General features: G+C 37.0%; 2 protein-coding genes across 3 annotated transcripts in view; both read left to right on the forward strand.

The window, feature by feature from the left end:
- LOC101882631 (adhesion G-protein coupled receptor G5) overlaps positions 1–24,591 on the forward strand; it is a 29,416-nt gene extending 4,825 nt beyond the window's left edge. For both annotated transcript variants that reach the window (XM_005166614.6, XM_073907460.1), the window contains exons 5-14: positions 2,074–2,218; positions 3,562–3,672; positions 3,790–3,915; positions 4,010–4,046; positions 4,130–4,230; positions 4,332–4,447; positions 6,918–7,186; positions 14,739–14,844; positions 15,645–15,925; positions 23,884–24,591. In XM_005166614.6, the coding sequence (XP_005166671.2) occupies positions 2,074–2,218; positions 3,562–3,672; positions 3,790–3,915; positions 4,010–4,046; positions 4,130–4,230; positions 4,332–4,447; positions 6,918–7,186; positions 14,739–14,844; positions 15,645–15,925; positions 23,884–23,981 (1,390 nt within the window). In that variant the 3' untranslated portion in view covers positions 23,982–24,591. The remainder of the gene's footprint in view (positions 1–2,073; positions 2,219–3,561; positions 3,673–3,789; positions 3,916–4,009; positions 4,047–4,129; positions 4,231–4,331; positions 4,448–6,917; positions 7,187–14,738; positions 14,845–15,644; positions 15,926–23,883) is intronic.
- adgrg3 (adhesion G protein-coupled receptor G3) overlaps positions 24,513–24,594 on the forward strand; it is a 23,617-nt gene continuing 23,535 nt past the window's right edge. The window contains exon 1 of the mRNA XM_073907465.1: positions 24,513–24,591. Coding sequence (XP_073763566.1) covers positions 24,531–24,591 — 61 coding nt within the window. The 5' untranslated portion in view covers positions 24,513–24,530. The remainder of the gene's footprint in view (positions 24,592–24,594) is intronic.

The raw sequence follows: 24,594 nt of genomic DNA on the forward strand, positions 1-24,594 counted from the left end.
AGACATTTCAAACAGCTATAATACATACTCTGATGGGTGTTTTGAGCTGAAACTTTACAGACACATTCAGGGGACACAAAAGACTTATAATAAATATTAAAAAAAAGGGGTAACCTATGTGTCCTTTAATAGATAGCATAAGTAATACTCGGTACAACTACTGTTTATACCTTACTGTGGCCGTTGGGTTTGGGTTAGGGCACGGGTAGGCGTTAAAAATACATTTTATTGGGTAATTTAATAGATAACATAAATAATACTCAGTACAACTACTGTTTTTACATTACTGTGACGGTTGGGTTTAGAGTTGTGGTGGGGGTTGACAAATTATAATTACAATAAATGGAAAATTTAATAAATAATATGAATAATTCTCGTTAACTTCCAGCTGCAACCGTACTGTATCTGATCTAGCAACAACCCAGTTCCCCCAAAAATGACAAGTCTGTCATTTACTCACTCTTTAGTTGTTTCAAACCTGTTTGTTTTTCTTATTCTGTTGAACACAAATGAAGATGGAAACCTGTAACCACTGATAAAGGTTTGTGACACTTGAGGGAGAGTAAATAATGAGAAAATATTCATTTTTGAGCGAACTATTACTTTAAGTCACCTTTACACACCTTTACACATTTAAGGTGGTCATAAATGGGGTCTGTGTCTGCTTAGAATTCAGTGTAAAGATGCTATGCCACATTGGGTAAATAATTTTGGTCTCACTTTATATTAAGTGTCCTTAACTACTACACTGTAAACCTTAATGTTGTCTCTACTTAAACAATTCAGTAAAGTTGACTGATTATAACTTAAAATGTTGCATTTTGGTTATATCCATTAAAAGTATGAGTTAATTTAACCTATGTACCATTAAAATGTATAAATTGAACATTTCAAGTGTAGTGAGCTTAAAATCTTAGTTAATCATTTGACAAAAAAAGGTAATTTTCACAAATGTAGTCTAAACTGTAAAATTCTAATTTGTGCAACCTATTAAGTGCATGTTTTTTTTTTTTAAATCAGAAAACAAATGGCCTGAGATATAATTATTCAGCATAATGTGAATAAATGGCTACTTACTTTTTGTTTAAAAATTATTTAAACATTTTTTCACAGTTTATTATTACACACATGCATGCATATAAATGAGGACTATACTTGAATTGTTCAGTTCACCAAACTTAGTACTAAGTTTGGTGAACTGAACAATTTAAGTATAGTCTACAAAACCGGCAAGTTAAATAAACATAAATATGCATGTTTTGGGAGACTCCATTACTCAACTAAATTGAGGCAATGAGTTCACTCAATTAATTTAGTTCAGTCAACTTATTAGGGTTTTCTGTGTATGTACTTGATACAAATAAATACAATGTACTTAGTATGTTCATGTATTGCAGAATATTTCTGGCGCTCTTGAGATGGGATACGAGTAGGGTTAGCGATGGGTGTGTTGGTATGGTAGGTTTAGGGGTGTGTTAAGGTGTAAGGGATTGTCAACAGTGTAATAAAAGGTGTAATTACAGCAAATAACTACAGATGTAATTACATGCACGTATATAAAAAAAATTATAAGTACAATGTATAACATGTATTTAACACTACACTCACAGAAATAAAGGTACGCAAGCTGCCACTGGGGTGGTACCTTTTCAAAAGGTGCAAATTTGTATCTACAAGGTCCATATTAATACCTTAAGGGTACATATTAATACCTAAAAAGCACAAAAATGTTCTTCTTAAAATTTGCAGGTACTAATATTTAACTTTGAGGAACCAATATGGACCCTTTAAGTACAAATGTGTATACCACCCAATGATACCACCCAAATGACAGCTCGCGTACCTTTATTTCTGAGAGTGTATTAAAAGTACATCATAACAAATTATTAATTTCAACGTAAGAACAAATTAGTTAAGGCCTCTTATTATATGTGGGTCCCATTTTTTTATATTCATCTCGCTTCAGGTTTGGTTTCTGTGCTGCTTTGCTTTGTAAAGATGCCTTTATTTACTTCATCCAGAATGTGTGTTGTTGTGGGATGGAACTTTTCATGATTTTTCACCTTTCTGCAGTGCTGAGAAGAAAGCCATCGATGAATTGATAAATAATACAAATTCTAACCAAACCACAACATACGTTACTAAGGATTTTTCTCTGACTGTGGTTTCCATGAATACAAGCACGCCAGACGATTTCATACTAATTCCTGTTCCAGATGTAAGACTCAAAAAATAACATGACATAACTCTATAAAATGTCAAAACTGCTGTAAGTCATTTCTGTGGCATCCACAGCGTCATTGGAAGCATTTTCTCAGTTTATCGTTGTCCATAAGTATTCAAAAAAAAAAAAACAATTAAAGCCTTATCAAATATTCCCAATACACACTCCACTTTTCACTTCAAATAATCTTTTGTTAATAGTGAAAGGTTCCGTTGATATTAAAGGGTTAGTTCACCCAAAAATGAAACCTCAGTCATTTACTCTCCCTTCACTTGTTCCAAACCAGTTTGTCTTTCTTTCTTTTAACACAAAGAAAGATATTTTGAAGAAAGCTGAAAACCTGTAACCTGAGGACCTCCAAAGTATTTGTTCTCTTTAAACTATCTTCTCTGCATTCAACAGAAAAAGGTAAATCATAAATGTTTAAAACCACTTGCCCATATCCGCTCGCTGCTCTCAGTCCCCAGATAATGAGGATGGTACGAATGACCTCTTGTCCAATGGCGAGGGAGCAGCCAATCTGTGTACCGGATGCATGTTGCCCTTCGCAGGTCAGCATTTCCGGGGTTCTTCCGCTACTTGGTCCTCCAGTGAAATCTGTGGACACAAAGGAAAGAACACAGAGGTGGGAGACGGGGACAAAAAAAACAAATCTTGTCTCGCTGAATATCTACCAGTGCAGCTGAAGGGCACTCAGATGACAGGTAGCGACATTGGTGGTTCGGAGGCATGTCAAGGGGAGGTATGTGGGCAGCCTGGACACTGCTGACAGTATCGACGTACCTCTACTTCAAATCCTGGCCAGTAGCACCGACATATAGTCCTAGAGCGCAATACCACTAGCTGGCATTTTTGCTCTCCTGCCGCCGACCGACCCAGCACAGCAGACCATTCTTGATCATTGGCTGGGTGAGGCATAGGCTGGCAGACCTCCTGGTAGATCCGCGGAGTCTGTAATCAAAAATGCATCCTTAGTTATGTTGCTATTTGGACTTAACATAAATAGAGACTGCCAAACGAACAATATGTCTCCTCCCCACACATAATCCCTATTTGGTAACTCAGCCCTAGGCCTAAATTGACCATATGAAAACATACCAATTCATATGAAGTAGCCGCTAAAAGCAATCTGAATAACAATTCAACAAAATGTAAAGCAGCTACAAATATACATGAGATTATGCTGATCTGTTTTCCATTTTGTTTTTGTTTCTCCTCTCAACAAATTAAAGGGTCTGATAATAATTTTTTTCAATAAATGGCTTACAGCAGGTTTAAATAAATATAATATTTATTCATTTTTGAAAAGGAAAGCTGACTTCTTTTTTTCTTTTAAGGTATTACATTATAAGGATGTTGCGCTGACATGGATCCCAGTGGACCCGTTCCTAAATCAAAGCCAGAGCAAAATTGGTGTAGTCACCTACGATTCCTACGAGCATTTTAAGGTTTGAACAATCCTTCATTTTAATGTTCAGTGATGATGACATTTTTGGTGCTGTTACATCATGCATTGTTTTCAAGTTTACAGTAAGCTTAACAAAAAAAACCATTATCTTTTACAGGTTAAACTTGTAAATAAAAGTATTACCTCCACAGTTATAAGGATTGAAGCCCCTGGAGTGGACCTTTCAAATTTGAAACATCTACTTAAAATAAGGTTCAGATATAATGACACGGTTTACAGACCTGTAAGTGTATCTTCAAATACAATATTGACTGTTTTTAAATTGCCTTAAAATGTCCCGCTAATGATGTTTTCCTCTTTTGTGTCTGTATTTGAAGAACACCACCCTGTCCTGTGAGTTCTACGATGAACAAGGTGCAGAGATATATTGGTTTCAATAAGGAATTATTTAAAATGAGCAACAGCAAACATCCTTTAATGTTTCTGTCGTCAAATAGGCAACAAAACATGGAAACCCGATGGTTGTTCTACAAATAGGATTAGTAATGATGAGGTTGAATGTTACTGTGACCATGCAACTCCTTTTGCTTTGCTTCTGGTGAGTAACAAATCATCCACCCATGAAATAAATTCATTAAGAGTGTTAATTAATCAGCTGACACTGTCTACTTCTTTATCCCTCTTACTAACTCTGAATAGGTTGATTTGAAGATCTCCAAAAGCCAATGGGAAATCTTGTCGTACATCAGCTATGTAGGCTGCTGTCTGTCCGCGTTTTTTTCTGCAGTCACGGTCTTTTCGTACATCTTCATTAGGTGACATCATCATCTCCTCATCATGTTTTCAGATAAATGCATATGCTTGATTCACAAAAGTAGTAATTCATATGCCCAGTTCCCATATGAAGAGTTCAGATGCAAAAACATTTATAGTATTTATACAATTTGCATTTTCCTCAACATCCTGTGTTTATGTCCAATTATTTACATTGAAGTAGAATGAATAAAACTTGTCATAAAAGTGAAAATATTTAACCTACACATGGGAATCTGAGAAAAGCACTCATCTGAAGAAAAGTTCAGATGACATTTGGAGGCTTTTGCATCTGTACTCTTCAAATAGAAATCTAATACACTGTATATGGCAATATATGCAAATTACTTGACATACAAGCTCATTTCTGACACACATATATAAAAACTATGTCACATATGCAATATATATACAACCCCAAATCAGAAAAAGTTTAGAATTTGTGAATTTTTTTTTTGTTTTGTTTTTAATTAACATGTATTCCAATTTCAGCCTGATCTCACGAGAAAGTTTAGTGGCTAATTCGTACGAATTCATGTCGCATGACCACGTATGATTTTAAAAAGAAGGCATGGCATCTAAACCCACCCCTAAACCCAACCATCATTGGGTGATGACCAAATCGTACTAAATTGTACAAATAAGATTGTACGAATTTATACGAATTAGCCAATGAAGCTATGAGTTGCTGTGAGATTGTGTTGCCAATTTTGGTTCTTGCAACATATTTCAAAAAAAAAGTTGGAACAGTAAAGCGTTTACCATTTTGTAATGGTGCCATTCCTTTTCACAACACTTAAAAGACGTTTAGGGACTGATGACACCAAGTGATGAAGTGTTTCAAGTGTAGATTTGTCTCATTCTCAGTTTTAAGGTTGCCAACAGTACGGGGTCTTCATTGTCGCATTTTGCGATTGAAAATGCACCACACATTCTCTATTGGAGACAAGTCGGGACTGCATGCAGGCTAGTCAAGTACCTGTATTCAGTACTTAATTTGTAAATTGCGAGGTTCCGGAACAGATCAGGGTAACTTATCTGGCATATTACCAGTGGAGGCAGGCCCGGATTAAGAATTCGAAGGACCCTGGGCACAATGTCCTGTAGTCCATCTACCTGGCTGCTATAGTTGAATTAAAAAATAAGATTCATATAATATTTTTTAAATGAAATTAATCTATAATGTATTGCCCGCATATAAATGATATACAATACATATATTTCTATTTTACAAAGATTTAACTTATTTTTAAAGCATTTAATGCACAATTCAAAAAAATACTAGCACAACTAGTGAAAATGAATGGATTTTAATATACTTGTTCAGGTTCACTGAAGCAGAACTAATATATATATGTAAGAGTTTTTTAAATGTATAACTTCTATAAACAAAGCAATGAAGTTACATTTTCAATGTATAACTTAACTTCTATAAACAACGCAACAGGTCCCTAGGCCTGTGTCCATAATTCCCATTGGTTAATCCAGACCAATTAACCACACTGTGGTCTGGATGATCTTTTTCTTCTTTGGTCAGGGGCAACGGCGTCCAATGCTCCCAAAAATACCCAAAATACTGATTCATCAGACCACAGTACAGGTTTCCACTGTGTGATGGTCTATTCCAGAGAAGTAAATGGCACTTCTGGACACTGTTAACATAGGGCTTTCTTTTGGCACAGTGCAGTTTTACTGCCTACATATTATTGTGGTACTTGACAAAGGTTTGCCAAGGTAGTCTTAAGCCCATGTGGTGATATCGCTTATTGATGAATGAGGATTCTTGATTAAGTGCCGCCTAAAGGATCAGAGTTGTTCAGCTACGGCTTGCGCCCTTGTCCTTGATGCACTAAAATTCCTCCTGATTTCTTCGATCTTTTAATTATGTTATGCACTGTTGAAGGTGAAATATCCAAATGCCTTTCTATCTTTCTTTGAGGAACATTGTTTTTGAACATTTCAATAATTTTCTCACGTATTTGTTGGCAAACTAGTGTGCCTCGGCCCATCTCTCATAAATCTCTCAAATTCTCATAAATTTAGAAATGACTATTTTCTTTTTTGTTTGTGTTTTCCACACTGACACAAATTTTTCTGATTTGAGATTGTATATATGTACTGCCAAGATGGCTGTATACATATGTTTTTTCTCAACCATTGGAATTACAAATATTATGCTATTAAAATATTAACATATATATGCTATAATGTTATGTATGCGTTCAAATATGGCTTTATATGAACATATACATATATATCTATAGCTAATGCAATTACAATGGTTAAAAAAATATATATGTAAATGGCCATGTTTGCAATATTTTGAAATATATGTTGCATATATGACATACAGTATTTTATATATGTGAAATCCAAATATGAACTTGTATATCATATATGTCATTTGCGTATATTTCCATGGATCAGATTTCTATATTGGTTTTTAATACAGGTATATGTGTGTGCTTGCAGTAACGCGAGGGCAGAGGTGTCCAGCAGCATTCACGTGTCTCTGAGTGCTGCTCTGTTTGTCCTCAACTCGAGCTTCATGTTGAGTGAATGGGCCGCCACACTGTCCATGAACGGACTGTGTGTGTTTATAGCTGTGACTATACACTACAGCCTGCTGTCTTCCTTTACCTGGATGGCCATTGAAGCCATGCACCTCTACCTTCTTCTCATCAGAGTCTTCAACATTTACATCAAGCACTACATGATCAAGCTGTCTGTGATCGGATGGGGTGAGCATCACAACCAAATGTTTACAATATAAATGTCTAAATATACTGTTGAAGTCAGAATTGTGATCCCCTGTATATTCTGTCCCCAATTTCTGTGCATGGAGAGATTTTTTTCAACACATTTCTAAACATAATAGTTTTAATAACTCATCTCTAATAACTGATTTATTTTATCTTTGCCATGATGACAGTAAATAATATTTGACTAGACATTTTTCAAGACACTTCTATACAGCTTAAAGTAACATTTAAAGGCTTAACTAGGTTAATTAGGCAAGTTAGGGTAATTAGGTCATTGTATAATGTGTGTGGTTTGTTCTGAAGACAATTGAAAAAAAATATTAAGGGGGTTAATAATATTGACCTTAAATAGATTTTTAAAAATTCAAAACTGCTTTTATTTTTGCTGAAATAAAACATGTTTCTCCAAAATAAAAATAAAAATTATAGGAAATACTGTGAATAAAATTTCCTTGCTTAAGGAGGGCTGATAACTGTATATGCAGAAAGCATTGAAGGGTTTTTTTTCCAGAGCCACACCTGCCTATATGCAAATTATGCAAATCATGTAAGGCCTGCAAAGCCACCCTTGCTCTTAGTGGTGATATTAGACCAAATTGTTTGGTTCAGGCTTTGATTTTTTTCTTCCAAGTTTGTAAAATTTTCTCTTTTAAAACCATGTGCTGTTGCATCTCCTTTACAGCCTCCAAATCAATGGCATTTGTGCACACAGTCCGAAAATCTTTGACTCAGTAAAACTGAACTCTTTGAATATGCTAAAGACCCAATTTTTGTTTGTAAATGGTAGTGTTCCGTTTCAGTGTAGTATTCCAGTTTCATTTCACTATTGTGTCTTATTTTCTGATTTGTCAAGCTGTCTCATATGATTACTGTAGTAGTAAACAGGAAGTATGATTGCAAGCAATACACTCACTGGCCACTTTGTTAAGTACATCTCACTAGTACCGGGTTGGACCTCCTTTTACCTTCAGAACTGCCTTTATTCTTCGTTGCATAGATTCAACGAGTAACAGAAAATTTTCCTCAGAAGTTTTGCTCCATATTGACATGATAGCATCAAGCATTTGCTGCAGATTTGTTGGCTGCACATCCCTGATGTGAATCTCCTACTCCACCACATCTCAAATGTGCTGTATTGGATTGAGCTCTGGTGACTGTGGAGGCCGTTTGAACACAGTGAACTCATTGTCATGTTCAAGAAACCAGTCTGAGATGATTCGCACTTTATAACATGACGTGTTATCCTGCTGGGAAGTAGCCATCAGGAGATGAGTACACTGTGGTCATAAAGGGATGGACATGGTCAGCAATAATACTCATGCAGGCTATGGTGTCAATTGGTACTAATGGGCCCAAAGAGTGCCAAGAAAATATCCCCCACACCATTACACCACCACCACCAGTCTGAACAGTTGATACAAGGCAGGATGGACCAATGCTTTCATGTTGTTGACGCTAAATTCTGACCCTACCATCCAAATGTCACAGCAGAAGTTGAGACTCATCAGACCAGGCAATATTTTTCCAATCTTCTATTGTCCAATTTTGGTGAGCCTGTGCGAATTGTAGCCTCAGTTTCCTGTTCTTAGCTGACAGGAGTGGCACCCAGTGTGGTGTTCTGCTGCTGTAGCCTATCCTTCAGGTTGGAAGTGTTGTGTGTTCAGAGATGCTCTTCTGCATACCTCGGGTAACGAGTGTTTATGTGAGTTACAGATGTCTTTCCATCAGCTCGAGTCTGGCATCAGCAAGGCATTTGCGCCCACAGAACTGCCGCTCACAGCATATTTTCTCTTTTTCAGACCATTCTCTGTAAACCCTAGAGATGGTAGTGCGTAAAATCCAAGTAGATCAGGAGTTTCTGAAATACTCAGACCAGCCCATCTGGCACTAACAACCATGCCATGTTCATCGTCACTTGAATTACCTTTCTTCCTCATTCTGATGCTCGGTTTGAACTGCAGCAGATCATCTTGACCATGGCTGCGTCCGAAACCGCATACTTCCTTACTATATAGTACGCTAAAATCAGTATACGAGACGAGTAGAATGTCCAAATTCATAGAATTCGAAAATTAGTATGTGAGAAGTACCCAGATGACTTACTACTTGAGGCGAGATTCCGGAGTGCGCATCCCATGCATGCTGCGCTATCCCATGATGCCCCGCGAGCGAATTCATGAATGAGAGTAAAGCGACGCAACTGACGCAGGTAGGTCACGTGACCATGACAAAATGGCGGATGTAGTACGTCCGAATTCCATTCATACTTTTCACATTCATACTGTATAGAACGTACTTTTCTAAAGGCCGAGTAGTACGTTTAAATTCAAATGCAGTACCTACTGTGTAGTAGGCGGTATCGGACGCAGCCCATGTCTACATGCCTAAATGCATTGAGTTGCTGCCATGTGATTGACTGATTAGAAATTTGCATTAACTAGCGGATGGATAGGTGTACCTATTATAGTGACCGGTGAGTGTATGTGCACGCCTAGTGAGGGCTGTGTTGCCAAATGGCTTTATTGTATAAATAAAGATAGTTTTTCTGTCAAATATCCCAAAAAAAAAAAACGTAATTTACTGAGGTAGGAGAAGCTGCGTGAGTCTTTTTCTTATATAATAAGTGAATTTTATTTATAAACTAAACTCGAGAGTAGCATGTGCTTATGATTGATAGCATCTGGTCCACATTAGCTAACACTGATTTACCAATCAGACGACTCCTTCACCACTATAAATAACCAGAGTATCTTACTTCAGCCATCTTCGTCTTGAAGAATCCCCCATTCCACCTCTACTCCTCCCATTTCCTTGTCAGGGCACCACAGCCGCACAGCAGGAATGTCACCGGCTCGGACACTTCCTGGCCAGGTTGGCATTTCTGTGCAGAGTTTGCATGTTCTCCTCATGTTTGCGTAGGTTTTCACCAGGCTCTCCAGTTTCCTCCCACAGACCAAAAACATGTAACATAAGTGAATTGACAAATCTAAATTGACAGCATAGACACTTCATAGCATTAATCTACTTCCAACATTATCTAGCAGGAGAGTTCTCAAGACCTATCTGAACTCGGACTCCCCTCTCGCCCTGCAATGGGAGGGAGCCCCGGGCTCGAGGATCTCATGAGTTCAGGGCTCTCTCCTAGAACAGCATGCCAAACAAGCTCCATAAATAATCATCAGCTAAGGGCGAACTCTTGAAATTACTTGCCTATCAGAAGACAAAATGCCATGTAAACGTGGTGAATTTTAGAGGTGTGAGATGCTCTATGGGAGCACAGATGCTTAAGATAGTTCTGGAGGTATCAATAATATAATAGTAATAATATTAGTGAACTACTGGAGTGACAGTCGGCCTGCTGGTTTGCCCATGAATGCTATTATTACCATCACATGATCTCTTATAACAAAATCACATGACATTTTTAATAAGCATACTGGAATTTATTCAGTAAAAGCCTTTCCATTGTAGTTTATGCACATTTATTCTTATCAGATAAATAGTGTATCCTACTCAGCTGTTTTTATACTACTCAGTTGCACATTTTCGAAATGTATGCATATCTTGGCATTTCCATCCAGGGTGTTTTAATGCGATAATCCAAAATGTGCATAAAAAAGGTGGATGGAAACATAGCTACTGTCTTCAACAGTTTCATCTTTCTGTTGTTTGTTGTGCAGTTTTGGGCTATGGATATTTCACATTATCAAAATTGAGACAGACAGTGAAACTTAATATGTTTCTCCCTATCTAAAACAAATTGTCCATGTAGTTTTGTTCCCCATTTGATAAGAGTAGACATTAATAAATGGCTTTCAAGTCAACTTACTTTAATTTGACTTACTTAAAAAAAAAAACATGTTGTTCAAAGCCAGTATGTATTTCTTTGTTTTCATAACTAGATCATTTGAAAAGGTCATGAGTGAAAAATACAGATCTCAGATATGGGTGTGGAGTGACAGACACCGCATTTTATTTATGATCTACTGACACAAAGGATGAACTATTTGCAGCAGGCACATTGTGACATCCAGTAGCGGGCTTTACAGTAGCAATGCAAATAACAAAGGTCATTTTGACCACAGACTATGTTTACAGGCAAACTTATATTACGATAATAATGGTTTTGCATTTGCTGTAAGAAATGGTCAGTCAGTGGCAGTTATGCAAAAAATGGCAGCAAAAAAAAGCCCTGATTACTGTCACAGACCGCGTACCTGAACGGAGACGTTATGTCTATGGACACATTGTGCAAGTAGCTTGACCACTCTGTATTCAGCTCAGCAGAAGATGTCTCTTCAGCTTCTGAGGTGAAAAGTCTAACTTGCTCTCCTTCAGGTGTAGGATACTCAGCTTATTATAATCAGCCGCGGCTGTAAGGAGCTGCCATTTCCTTAAGCTGCAGTCACACAACAGGCTTCCAGTAGACTTAATAATAATAATAATAATAATTTTTATTTATATAGCGCCTTTCCAGAGCTCAAGGACACTTTACAAGGAATGCAACAAAAAGATAAACAAACATACATGAGGTCAAATTTAACAAACTGGAATCACACAAACAAGACCTATGAGACATATGAGCAGAGTAATGGTGGATCAGATTAAGTGGTCAGTTTGGCAGATCAGAAGCGAAGCATTCAGAAAATAAGCGAGTCTTGAGTAAGGATTTGAATTCAGAGATATTATTAGCAGAGCGGAGTGAGCGTGGTAGAGAGTTCCAGAGTTTGGGTGCAATAACACTAAATGATCTGCCCCCCATTGAAGGGAGGCGGTACCGAGGGACAGCAAAAAGGCCAGAGTCAGCAGACCGTAAAGAGCGAGTTGGGGTGTAGGGGACAAGCATGTTGCAGAGATAGGAGGGTGCTAGGACTTCCATTCATATGCTTACAAACATGGCAGAACGGAAACGCAAGCACATCACATATGCGAAAAAGTTTTGGATATTGCTGCATTCGAAAGTTTGGTGTACTTTGACCTGCGAAATCGCATCACGATTGCGTGGTAGCAATAGAAGATAAAAATGTGACCTCTCTGTTCAGAAATGTAACATATGGAGCAATCGCTTGCTTCATCAACGTCTGACCATCTTGTTTTGTCCTGCCCCTTTACACAGTGCTGTAAGACAGAGCAACGCATGCTCATACTCTAGTGTGACCGTGAGCGTTCTGCACATGCAGTGGTTACAGCAGAGCTATATTTATTCATTATAGTGCATCTGCAAAGTATTCAGAGCACTTCACTTTTTTACATTTTACAAGGACCTTTTATTACATAAAGGCACAAAAAACAACCCAGAAGTTAACGAGAATTATTTACATTATTTTTAAAATGTCCCATTTATTGTATTTTATTAATGCCTACCTCCACCCCAACCCTAAACCCTAAACGTAAAAACAGTAGTTGTACCAAGTATTATTTATGCTATCTATTAAAAGTACCCAATAAATTGTATTTTTTAACGCCTACCCTACCTTAACCCTAAACCCAATCGTCACAGTAGTGTAAAAATCTTCATTATTGTTATATGATGTCATAAAAAAATGTTGCTATATTGATGTGCATATCACACTTCCGGCCGGCTGTGTATCCGATGTAAACTTTACTTTAAAAAATCTTGTGGGGGAAAACAGAAGAAAATACAGACTTGACTTGACTTGACTTGACTTAATTCAATGTGGCTCAGCATGGAATTACAGTGCACCACATGTGTAAAGGATGACGACGGACCAGCACAGGACAGAGCACACTGAGAGAATAAATAGGGAAAGCAAACTAATGAACTGACAAGCAGGCAGGTGAACATAACGCTAAATAATAGTATAACAAGGTGGGTGGGACAAGATGAAAGACAGGAGAGCACATGATAAAAAAAAACACAACACAAGCTATAGTGCTCACTTAGGGTGCTTTCACACTTGGTTCATTTGCCTGGACCGTACCCAAGTTTGATTGTCTCCGTCTGCCACCTCCTCTGTTGGGTTGTGTTCATACTGTCTTTTTTCCTTCTTAACCCCAGTGCACTTGCGTTATCGAGCTGCTGTTTTGTTTATGGCCGTCGCTAGGTGACGGCAACGAAAGCAAGCGCCGAAATGGAAATATGTCCGCACATCGCTTTAACTGAACCTTTGGTTTTGGACATACAGAAAGCGACTCGCATCCATCTGCCGCAAAAATGTTATAAACATTCAGAACATCACACAGTGTCTGCAGAAGCTGTTTTTGGAGGAGACAAGTAGACATCACTATGTATCACTGTGTTTGCCCTGGCTCAGTCCCGTGTGTGTCACCAAGGTACAAAACATAACACACACACACACAGACACACACACACATGAACGAACGTTATGAAAACGATAGTTTGTTGTACAGTTGGCGGTTCACTTTCGTGATTTTGTGCGATCAGAAGTGAACCGTACCAGAGTTCGCATGAATCGTACCCCAGACCACTTCTTTCAGGCGGACTCGGGTACGGTTCACGGGTGCGCACCCGAGTTCAGAAGACACGTTCACACTAGCTAAACGTACCGTACTATGACGTTAAACGAATCCGGGTGCGGACCAAAAGTGCTAGTGTGAAAGCACCCTTAAAGACTGGACTAGTCAGCACCATTAGCCTAGTAGTTAGTTCGTCAACACATAGCACCCAGGTGCTCACGGCGACCCGAGTTCGATTCCCGGCTCGAGGTCCTTTGCCGACCCTTCTCCTATCTTTGCTCCCTATACTTTTCTGTCTATAAATCTCCACTGTCCTATCACAATAATAAAGTTGAAAACCCCTAAAAATAATTATAAAAAAAAAGACAGGACTAGAACATGTAACCAATAAGGGAACTAGACAGGACTATTGTGTGGACTGTGCCACCAAAACAAGAATTAACAAGACTGGAGTGGCAGAATCCTGACAGTTACAGCCTTATTCCAAACTAGATTAAATTCATCAAGACAATACTGCAAAATGACAAGCTTGGCACACATGTTTTGGGGCAGTTTCTGTCAATCTTCTTTCAGTAACTCCAGGTAGTTAGTGTACTAAAAGTTTGCTCAGCCAATTTCTCTTTGCTCAGCCAATTTTTCCTCTAAACATAGAGTGCAGGGACTGAGAGAGTACAACTAATAATTTTTTGACAATCCTATTTGCTGAAATATTAAAAGAAAAACTTCACGATGGTGTTACCAAGACTTTCAGATAAAGGAAAAAAATCGTGTGAGACTAATAACGGCAGCCAGAAGAGAGGATAATGTCAAATTTGCTGGCCTGCCCCATTGGCACTGCATTAGAAACACAACAAGAAAACACACAAAAGATGATACAATACATACGTAAATACATAAACTGCAAATGCATTTTCTTTAATCTAAATATTAAAAACTTAAGGGTTTAAGATTACGTTGACCGTTAAACATGTCATAAAAGTCTTGTGAAAATGGTCCATTGAAAATATGATTTAAAAAATAATTATAATACAAAACTATCAAATTCGAACCTTGAAATGTGGTGATTTATCTTGGAATAATTTATCATTGACAGGAGTCCCTGCTGTTGTTGTTGGAGGCTTGCTGTCAGTTCATAACATCAGACCCTTTTATGGCACCCATGAGATGACATTAACAGACACTGATCGGACCAATTCAATGTAAGTCTTCACATTACATTATTCACATTACTTCACAGCTAATGTCACTCAGAGTATAAATAATTTACGAATATTTTCCGGATGGACTGTAAACAGACCAATTTTAACCTACTTTTAACCTACTGTCGTATCTTCGATTTGGAAGAATCTCCCCTTCCACCCCATCTCCTCCTTTTCCTTCTTTACTAGAGGGAATTCTCGCCACCTACCTGATCTCAAACCCCCTTATATATTAAAAGACCAGGCGGAAGCCCTGGGCTCAATTATCTCTGAGCTCTGGGACAACATGTCAAACCTGCTAAGAGCGTCAAGCAATATCTAAGTGTGAACTCTTGAAAATGTAATACGCTAAAGTATAACCACTCACTCATGAATTTCATTTACTCATTCATTTTGCTTTGGCTTAATTTGGCTTAGTCTATGTTTCAGAGGTCGCCTCAATGGAATGAACCACCAACTATGCCAGCATATGTTTAAACATGTTTTTATGTTTTTTTTTATGGCCTTCCAGGTGCAACCTAGTGCTGAGAAACAACCATATGCACATATTCACACACACACTCATACACATTCATTCATTTTCTTGTCCGCTTAGTCCCTTTATTAATTCGGAGTCGCCACAGTGGAATGAACCGTCAACTTATCCAGCAAGTTTTAACGCAGCGGATGCCCTTCCAGCCACAACCCATCTCTGTAAAACATCCACACACACACTCATACACTACTGACAATTTAGCCGACCCAATTAACCCATGTCAACAGTACAATTTACTTACAATGCAAATCTTTCTTTCATTCAGCTGCTGGATCAAAGAGAACATCATCCTGTACGGCGTGACCCTTTCCTACTTCAGTATCGTATTCCTGTTCAACTTAGGAATCCTGATCACAGTGTCTAGACAGATCTTAAAGCTACATCGTACAAGTAGAAAGTATGAAAAGATGCCAGTCTGGAAGGATGCCGGCACAGTGCTGGGGCTCATGTGTCTGCTGGGTACGACATGGGGTTTGGCCTTCTTCACCTCTGGACATACCATCTACCCTATACTCTACCTATTCTGCATCTTCAACTCAATGCAAGGTGGGTGCCACAAGATACTAACCGAGACTCTCACACAATGTACTGTAGACTTTAAATCCATAAAATGACAATAGCACAAATAAGGTAAAAATGTATCCATTTTAACCAGGGATGCGCCTTTACCTCAATTTTTTTAGCCAATTTAAATTGCTGATTCTTGGCCAAGCAAATTTACATGTATTTAGTCTTTTAAAAAAGAAATAGATAAATATAGTAAGAAATAAAGTAAAAGTGTGTAATGTTAAAACAGGGGTCTTTTCTTCATACGTGGATTAATCAATTAGCTGGATTTAGTTATTGAATCGCCGGCAGCTAGCTCTCTGCAATTTTCACATGGTCGCCCACTGAAGCTAAGCAGGGCTGCGCCCGGTCAGCACCTGGATGGGAGATCACATGGGAAAGCCGGGTTGCTGTTAGTGAGACCAGCAGTGGTCCTAATGCCCCAGTATAGTGAAGGGGACTCTATACTGTCTTTAGGATGAGACGTTAAACTGAGGTCCTGACTCTCTGTGGTCATTAAAAATCCTAGGATGTCTTTCGAAAAAGAGTAGGGGTTTAACTCTGGCATCCTGGCCAAATTTTCCCACTGTCCATCATGGCATCCTAACCATCCCAATATCATAATTGGCTTTGTCACTAGCCCCTTTCACACATACAGACCTTTCCGGAAAATTGCCGGCAATTTTCCGGAAAGGTTGTATGTGTGAACAGGTCCTTTTCGAAAATACCGGTGAATTCGTTCTGGCTATTTTCCGGAAAGAGAAGTTGTAACATTACCGGCAATTTGCCGGAATGCTGCGCTGTGTGAATGCAGAAGGAAGATTGCCGTTATAAGCGCGTGCACGTCTAGAACATGCTGACGTGAGACGTCTGCTTTAGCCAATCACAACAGTCAGGCGCATTTACGTCCACACGGTTTGTGAGAATAAAAGCCTTTGAATATTTTTCCAGACACATTTAGCTGCTAGAAGTTAGTCAGATCACGTTTATATGTTTTTCTTAATGCCAACTGTGTAAATAATCATCGATGAGATGCTTATGATAAGCCGTTGTTTGTTTACCTTCAAGCTTTGCGTGTGCCTGTGAAACAGCCTGTGAGCGCCTGCACACGCACATATTATGAACATCTCGACATGCGAAAGTGATCCTGCGAAAGTTGTTCACAATATTGATCATCCACAGAGTTTGTAATTTAGTCAAATGTTTACAAATACAAGCGCAGCCGTTTAAAGCTCATCTGTGGTGAATGATGTCAGAATTTACCGGTATTTTGGGATGGATGTGTGAATGCTCTTTTCCGGAAAATTTCCGTAACGTCCTCGCCTGTGTGAACACCGCTTTTTTGAATATACCGGTAAAGTCGTTCCGGAAATTTTCCGGATATTTACCGGTATCACTGTGTGAAAGGGGCTACTGTCTCCTCTCCACCAATAAACTGGTGTGTGGTGTGTGGTCTGGTGCAATGTGGCTGCTTTCCCATCATCCAGGTGCACACTCTGGGTGGATGAAGAGATTCCCCCAACTGTGAAAACTGCTTTGAGTGTCCAGAAAAAAGCACTATATAAATGTAAGGAATTAATATTATTATTATTATTATTATTATTATTATTATTATTATATGACATAATCCAGGATTATTTCATTCTTCAAAACTCATCTGAGAGTTGTTGTAATACTCAGGATAGTAATGATGTAATACTCTACTCAGGATTAGATCGGGTCATGAGACTCTCAAGATCAAAGCGACCTCCCACTCCCCCCATATTTCCATCTGCTGTATGCTCAAGAACTTCAAAATCTGTATATTCTGCATATCAAATTGTTTCAGTAATGAATTAGTACATTGATATTGTTTATACATACAGTTGAAGTCAGAATTATTAGCCCCCCTTTGAATTTTTTCTTTTTTAAATATTTCTCAAATGATGTTTAGCAGAGCAAGGAAATTTTCACAGTATTTCTGATAATATTTCTTCTTCTGGAGAAAGTCTAATTTGTTTTATTTCGACTAGAATAAAAGCAGTTTTACATTTTTCAACCATCATAATATAATAACTTGCCTAATTACCCTAACCTGCCTAGTTAACCTAATCAACCTAGTTAAGCCTTTAAATGTCACTTTAAGTTGTATAGAACTGCCTTAAAAATATTTAGTCAAATATTATTTACTGTCATCATAGCAAAGATAAAATAAATCAGTTATTAGAATTGAGTTATTAAAACTATTATGTTTAGAAATGTGTTGGAAATAATCTTGAAATAAAGTAAGTGCAATCTCTCTTTTTTACATATAATCTATTAAATATTAGCAAACATATCAATAAATCAGAATAAAAATATAGTAAATGTGGCTTATGTTTGTGTCTGGAGGGAAGTGATGCCTTGCTGCTTTTCATATAGTGTTTTTTTTTTTTTTTTAAATTACAACATACCGAGCCTTACCACCATTTGATTCTATGACAATCGTACACTCTCATGGACTGCAGGCTTTAAATTAGATGAAATTCTCAGGAACCACAAAAAACATGGGCTGACATGTGATGTCTGTTGTAATCGACACAGATTACATGTACCTACTATATGGTTGGGGTTAGAATGTGGCTTTGGTTCAGGGTTAGTCAATCATTCATTCATTCATTCATTCATTCATTCATTCATTTTCTTTTCGGCTGAATCCCTTTAATAATCTGGGGTCGCCACAGCGGAATGAACCGCCAACTTATCCAGCATAAGTTTTACTCAGCAGATACCCTTACAGCTGCAACCCTTGATTGGAAAACATCCATACACACTCATTTACACATACACTTCGGACAAGTTAGCCTACCCAATTCACCTGTAACATGTCTTTGGACTGTGGGGGAAACTGAGGAAATCACCCGGAAACACCCGGAGGAAATCCACGCAAACACGGGTAGAACATGCAAACTCTACACAGAAATGCCAACTGGCCCAGCCATGACTCGAACCAGTGACCTTCTTGCTGACAGGCGATTGTGCTACCCACCGGTTAAGGGTTAATTACTTGTAATTATGCATAATTTATTTTAAATACTATAGTAAGTGCATGGAACATGTGTAACTATGTTACCTTAAATAAAACTGTTAACCGTAACATTAATAAAAGATGATGCCATACTGCAATTTTATATTGAAACATTAATTTGAATACCAAATTTACAAATGTACGTTCAAGTTTTGTATTTCATCCCATTGAGTCATTTCTGAAATATGCAAACTGTATTTTTGCATGGTGGAAAACAACAGAAGCAGGAAATAATAATCAAATGAACCACATACAATGAATGATGTCAATCAAGACCGAAAACATCCGGTTTGTAGGTGTGTGTGTGTGTGATGTGTGTGTGTGTGTGTGTGTGTGTGTGTGTGTGTATTCAGTTTTCTGAGATAGCATCAGTTCAGCTAGTGTACTGTATAAATCATTTGAAAGTAAAAGTACAGATGTCTTACTGGAAATGACTTTGATAAAAGTTCATTTAGAATTTTGCTCAAGTAAAAGTTTTATCTAATATTTATTGTACTTTTTATTATATAACATAATGAAGTAAATATAGTCTACTTAAAGTCAATAAATAATAAAACGTGTTCAATACACAGTTTGAGCAGCTTGACTGTGTTCAGTTTTAACTTATATGTTTGTTTTAACTTCATACATTTTGTTTCCTTTAAATTAAAAAGGCTAAATGTTTAGGTAAAATCATGATGATGCTAAAAATAAGATAAAAATAAAAAGCTAATAGTTTAAATTATATATATATATATATATATATATATATATATATATATATATATATATATATATATATATATATATATATATATATATAYATATATATATATATATATATATATATATATATATATATATATATATATATGTTTAAAGCATCTTTGCAGTGTACAATTTTTTTCGTGTTCATTAGACATTACTCTTTTTATATGATTTGACGTCAACTTTGATGAAAGGTTTTGATCCACTTTAAATGTTGACTACTGTGCACTACCTGACAAAAGTCTTCCAAGTTTTAGGAACAAAAGATAGTAACTTAACTTCTAGTTGATCATTTGGTATCAGAAGTGGCTTATATGAAAGACAAAGGCCTCTAGATTATGCTTTTTTTACCAAAAAAACATGATCATGCCTAGATTTTTAATTATTTAATTAGGACAGTAAGGTCTGACTTTGCTTAGACAAAAGTCTTGTCACTGTAGAGGCAATTTTCTTTAAGGAGGCTCTCTCAGAGGTCAAGAAGACATTCTTACCCAATGTGTCTTTTAAAGTTCTATTATTTGCAAAGAAAGTCACACAATCATACAGCAACGACAGTTTCTGCAGGGTGAGACGCAGAAACAGTGTGCGTTTTCTTTTTATCTAGTTTGTAATACCCACAAGGTCATCAGTGACTTACAGGGTGAATCCCAGTTACATCAAACTTCATTTTTGACCATCTACACTCTCAGAAAAAATGGTACAATGTTGTACCAAAGAAGGTACAAACCCTTGTCACTGGGGCAGTACCTTTTTATGGAACAGAATTGTACCTTAAGACAAAGAAACAAATTTGTACCATTGCAGTTTGTACCTTTAAGAACATGATTTATACCATGGGAAACCAAAATGTACCTTCATCAAAGATACAAATGTTTTACCAGTTGTTTTGCATTATTGCATTATAGAACTTAATAATTATTGTTTATGAGTTTCTTTAAACATATGCTTTTAAATGATGATTCATGTTTTAATATGGAAATTATTCATAAATCACTTTGCCTTTCCAGTAATATTTATTTTCATAGATTTTGTAACAAAGAAGGAGTTGTCCAACACTTATGTACACTCTCAGAAATAAAGGTACAGGAGCTGTCTCTGGGTCAGTACCTTTTTAAATGATACATATAAGTATCCAAATGTACCTAAAAAGTACCTCTGAAGTACCATTATGGACCCTTCAGGTACAAATATGTACCGTTTGAAAAGGTACCACCCCAGTGACAGCTCCTGTACCTTTATTTCTGAGAGTGTACCTTTTTATGAGAGCAATTATGTACCTTCATTTAAATTGTACCATAAAAGGTACAGAACAGTATCATAAGCGGTCTTTTCTGTACCATATAAGGTCAAACTTTTACAAAGGTACAAAACTGGCCCTCAAGGAACATTATTTGTACCACCGTGTACCTTTTTTTCTGAGAGTGTACATTTCAGTCTTACCTCTAAATCAAACATGTAGCTTGTTAAATCACTATGTACTTATTTAGATCTTGTCTGATGATAAACAGATGTTAAAGTGGTCACACTTGGTCTAACCTAAACAGTACATTCATGGAAGAATAAAAAAAAGACCTTTATAACAAATTAGTGTATAAAATTAATATACGATGAATAAAATAAATTTCCACCACATCACTTAAAATAAATAATGAACAGTATAGAATAAAAAGTCATGGTGCAGTGGAAAAATTATTACTATTGTTTATGACTCCAATGAGCTTGGAGGACTGCATCCTTACATCTCTGCAATGACTCAAATCACTTATTAATAAAGTCATCTGGAATGGCAAAGAAAGTGTTCTTGCGGGACTCCCAGAGTTCATCAAGATTCTTTGGATTCATCTTTAATGCTTCCTCCTTAACCTTACCCCAAATATGCTCAATAATGTTCATGTCTGATGACTGGAAAAATCTACCTTCTGCCACTTTCCCAAATGATCAACTAGAAGTCGAGTTATTATTTGTTACTCAACTGGGATCGACAACAAGACTTTTTTGTCAGGTAGTACTAGCCGGTATGCTATGCATATTAAAACGTGGGTGATCAGAGGGGTTTTAAACGACTTAAATCAAATAAAATTACCTAAAACTACGTAACTTTAGCATTCCAAAGTGAAATTCAAACATATTAAATGTATTTTCCCCAACAACAAATTTGTGGCTGGTAAAAATGCAGAGTGGCTAGCAACTTTAGAAAACTACTAGCCCACCACAGTGGCTGGTAAACAAAAAAGTTAATGTTGAGTTTGATGCTTACAAATGACTGATTTGAAATGCAGTGTTTCCCGTTCATTGATTTATTTGTGATGATCTACAACAATACATTGGCCTTCACTAAAATATAGAGCATATCGAGTTTAATCATCATTCCATACTGTATAGAAATGTAGCAGAATCGAAGAGCATCTCATACACATCACTTCACTGAGCTCAAACGTTAGAACATTTGAAAACCATGTCTATCAGGGAATCAATCTATAAACATATATATGAGTGATGCTGACGCAGGGGCATAGTTTGTGGTTGACCCAAATATGAAATTTACTCACTATTTACTCACACTTGAGCAGATCTAAACCTTTATGAGTTTTTTTCTTCTGTCAGACACTAAACTCACAATGAGGCAGAGTTGGTTTTTCGTTCTTTTTTGCCACAATTTACCACTTCCGACTTTTAATATGTGTAAGGAGTGGGGTGGCAACAGAGGGGAGGATCCAGATGCTGCTTTATTTAGAAAAATCAGGCAGAAAAGTTCCAAACAGAAGCATGTAGGTCATCAGAGAGTGGTTGATATACGTAAATAGATGAATGCTTGAAGCAGGTGGCAAAAACAAACAAACACAATGAGACATACAAAGATCAAAACAAGACAGACTAAGCAAGAAAATGCTGACGTAATGCTCACTTACAGGAAACAAGAAGTGTGCATATATATATATATATATATATATATATATATATATATATATATATATATATATATATATATATATATATATAATATATATATGTGTGTGTGTGTGTGTGTGTGTGTGTGTGTGTGTATATATAAATAATTTTTTTTGTTTTGTGCTTAGGGTTTAACACCAGTGGGCCCAATTTTTTTTTTATCTCGCCTAGGGCCCCTCTACCCTACAGGCCGGCACTGGCACACAGACATATTATGCTTTATCATAATAATTACACTTCAAAGTTCTGTTATAATGCCAGTCTGTGGAGTCTAATAAAATGCACACCATATAGAAGCTTCTTACATGCTTCCATACCAAATCTGAAATCGAGGGGCACAGGACACGGTTCATGTAACTAGTTAAAATTGCATATTTTACTTGATTTGAACATTCTCAAAACATTAAGATAATGTACGTACATAATTCAGCAGAATACTGTATATAACACTAGGGGTATTTTATTTTCAAAAAAGACAAAAAAACCAGACAGTTCAGAAATGACTCACTACAGTTTTGTTTTCTGCTTCCAAAGCATAGGATCACAACAGGGATCATTCTGAAGTCACACAGTGTCTAGGAGGATGTGAAATTAACAAGTTCATGATTCAATGAAATCACGGTTCAAAAAAAGTGGAACAGAACATTTTCTTAACCCTCGTGTGCTCTTGGGGATGTTTTTGTGATTTGTCAAGTGGAATAATATTTAGTGATGAATCTTATTTTGACACATATGTTGGGCAATTGCAAAAGTTTTCAAAAACTCAATAACAGACTCGGATTTAAAACAATAATTATTTACATTTATATAGTGTTTTTCTAGACACTAATAGCGCTTTACACATTGGGGGAATCTCCTCATCCACCACCAGTTTGTGTGTGGATGACACGACGGCAGCCATATTGCGCCAGACCACACACCAGCTGATTGGTGGAGAGAAGATGCATTTGGCCAGGATGCAGGGGTTAAACCCCTACTCTTTGTCAAAGAACATCCTGGACATTTACTATCCTTTCGTTATGTTGGGGGCTATTTTTGCCCCATTGACTTCCATTATAACCCCATTTTTTGAACGAAAAGCCATGGCAGCATATAATCATGCACTCTTGATTGTTGGTGGTTTTCTAAGTTGGGAAGATGTAAATTTTATCATTTTTACTGTTGATCATCAATTAACCCTTGGATCGAAACATTTCCTTTGTCTGTCTGTCTACAGGATTTTACATCTTTGTGTGGATGTGTGCAACAACGATGAAAAACGGAAGGCAGTCACTTCAATCCAAGACTAAATCCACTGTGGACGTCTCCAGATAAGGACTACTCATGTTGTTTTCTTACTGAAACCTCTTTTATGTGACATTTTACAAGACATTATCCAGCTACATCCACAGAAAAGCACCATCCCCTGTGACCCCCTTTTTCTTTTGCAAGAGTGCTGACTTCCTTTGCTCCAATTCAGCACATAAACATCAAATAAAATGAAGCTTCCTTTTTCTAACTCAAATTAAGACTTTAAAATATGATTTGTCTCATCTTATCTTAGACCTGCTTATTTATTGTGAGAAAAAAAAAATTATAAATAAATGCTGTGATTTGTGAATAAAAAGCACTTTTAGTATTTATTATAGTAAATGTCTATTGGAAACATTACAATAACGTTCTCCATTGTAGTTTTTTTAATTTTTACCCTTTAATACACCTTAGTGTTCTGTGACGGTAAGTAAAAAGCTTATGGAGTCATAGTTCCTTACTTTTGCAATGAAATGCAGTTCACAATGTCGCACAGGAAACCACAGAATCACATGAGACCTGCGTTTAAAGTCATTGTCGTGCACTCACTACAGCATAGCATTCAAGGCAGAAATGAAAGGCTTATACTGTTTCGTTGTTTGGATATTTTCCTCCACAATATGGACTGGAGCAGGTG

This window comes from Danio rerio, chromosome 7, assembly GCF_049306965.1.
Source record: "Danio rerio strain Tuebingen ecotype United States chromosome 7, GRCz12tu, whole genome shotgun sequence".
Lineage (NCBI taxonomy): Eukaryota > Metazoa > Chordata > Actinopteri > Cypriniformes > Danionidae > Danio > Danio rerio.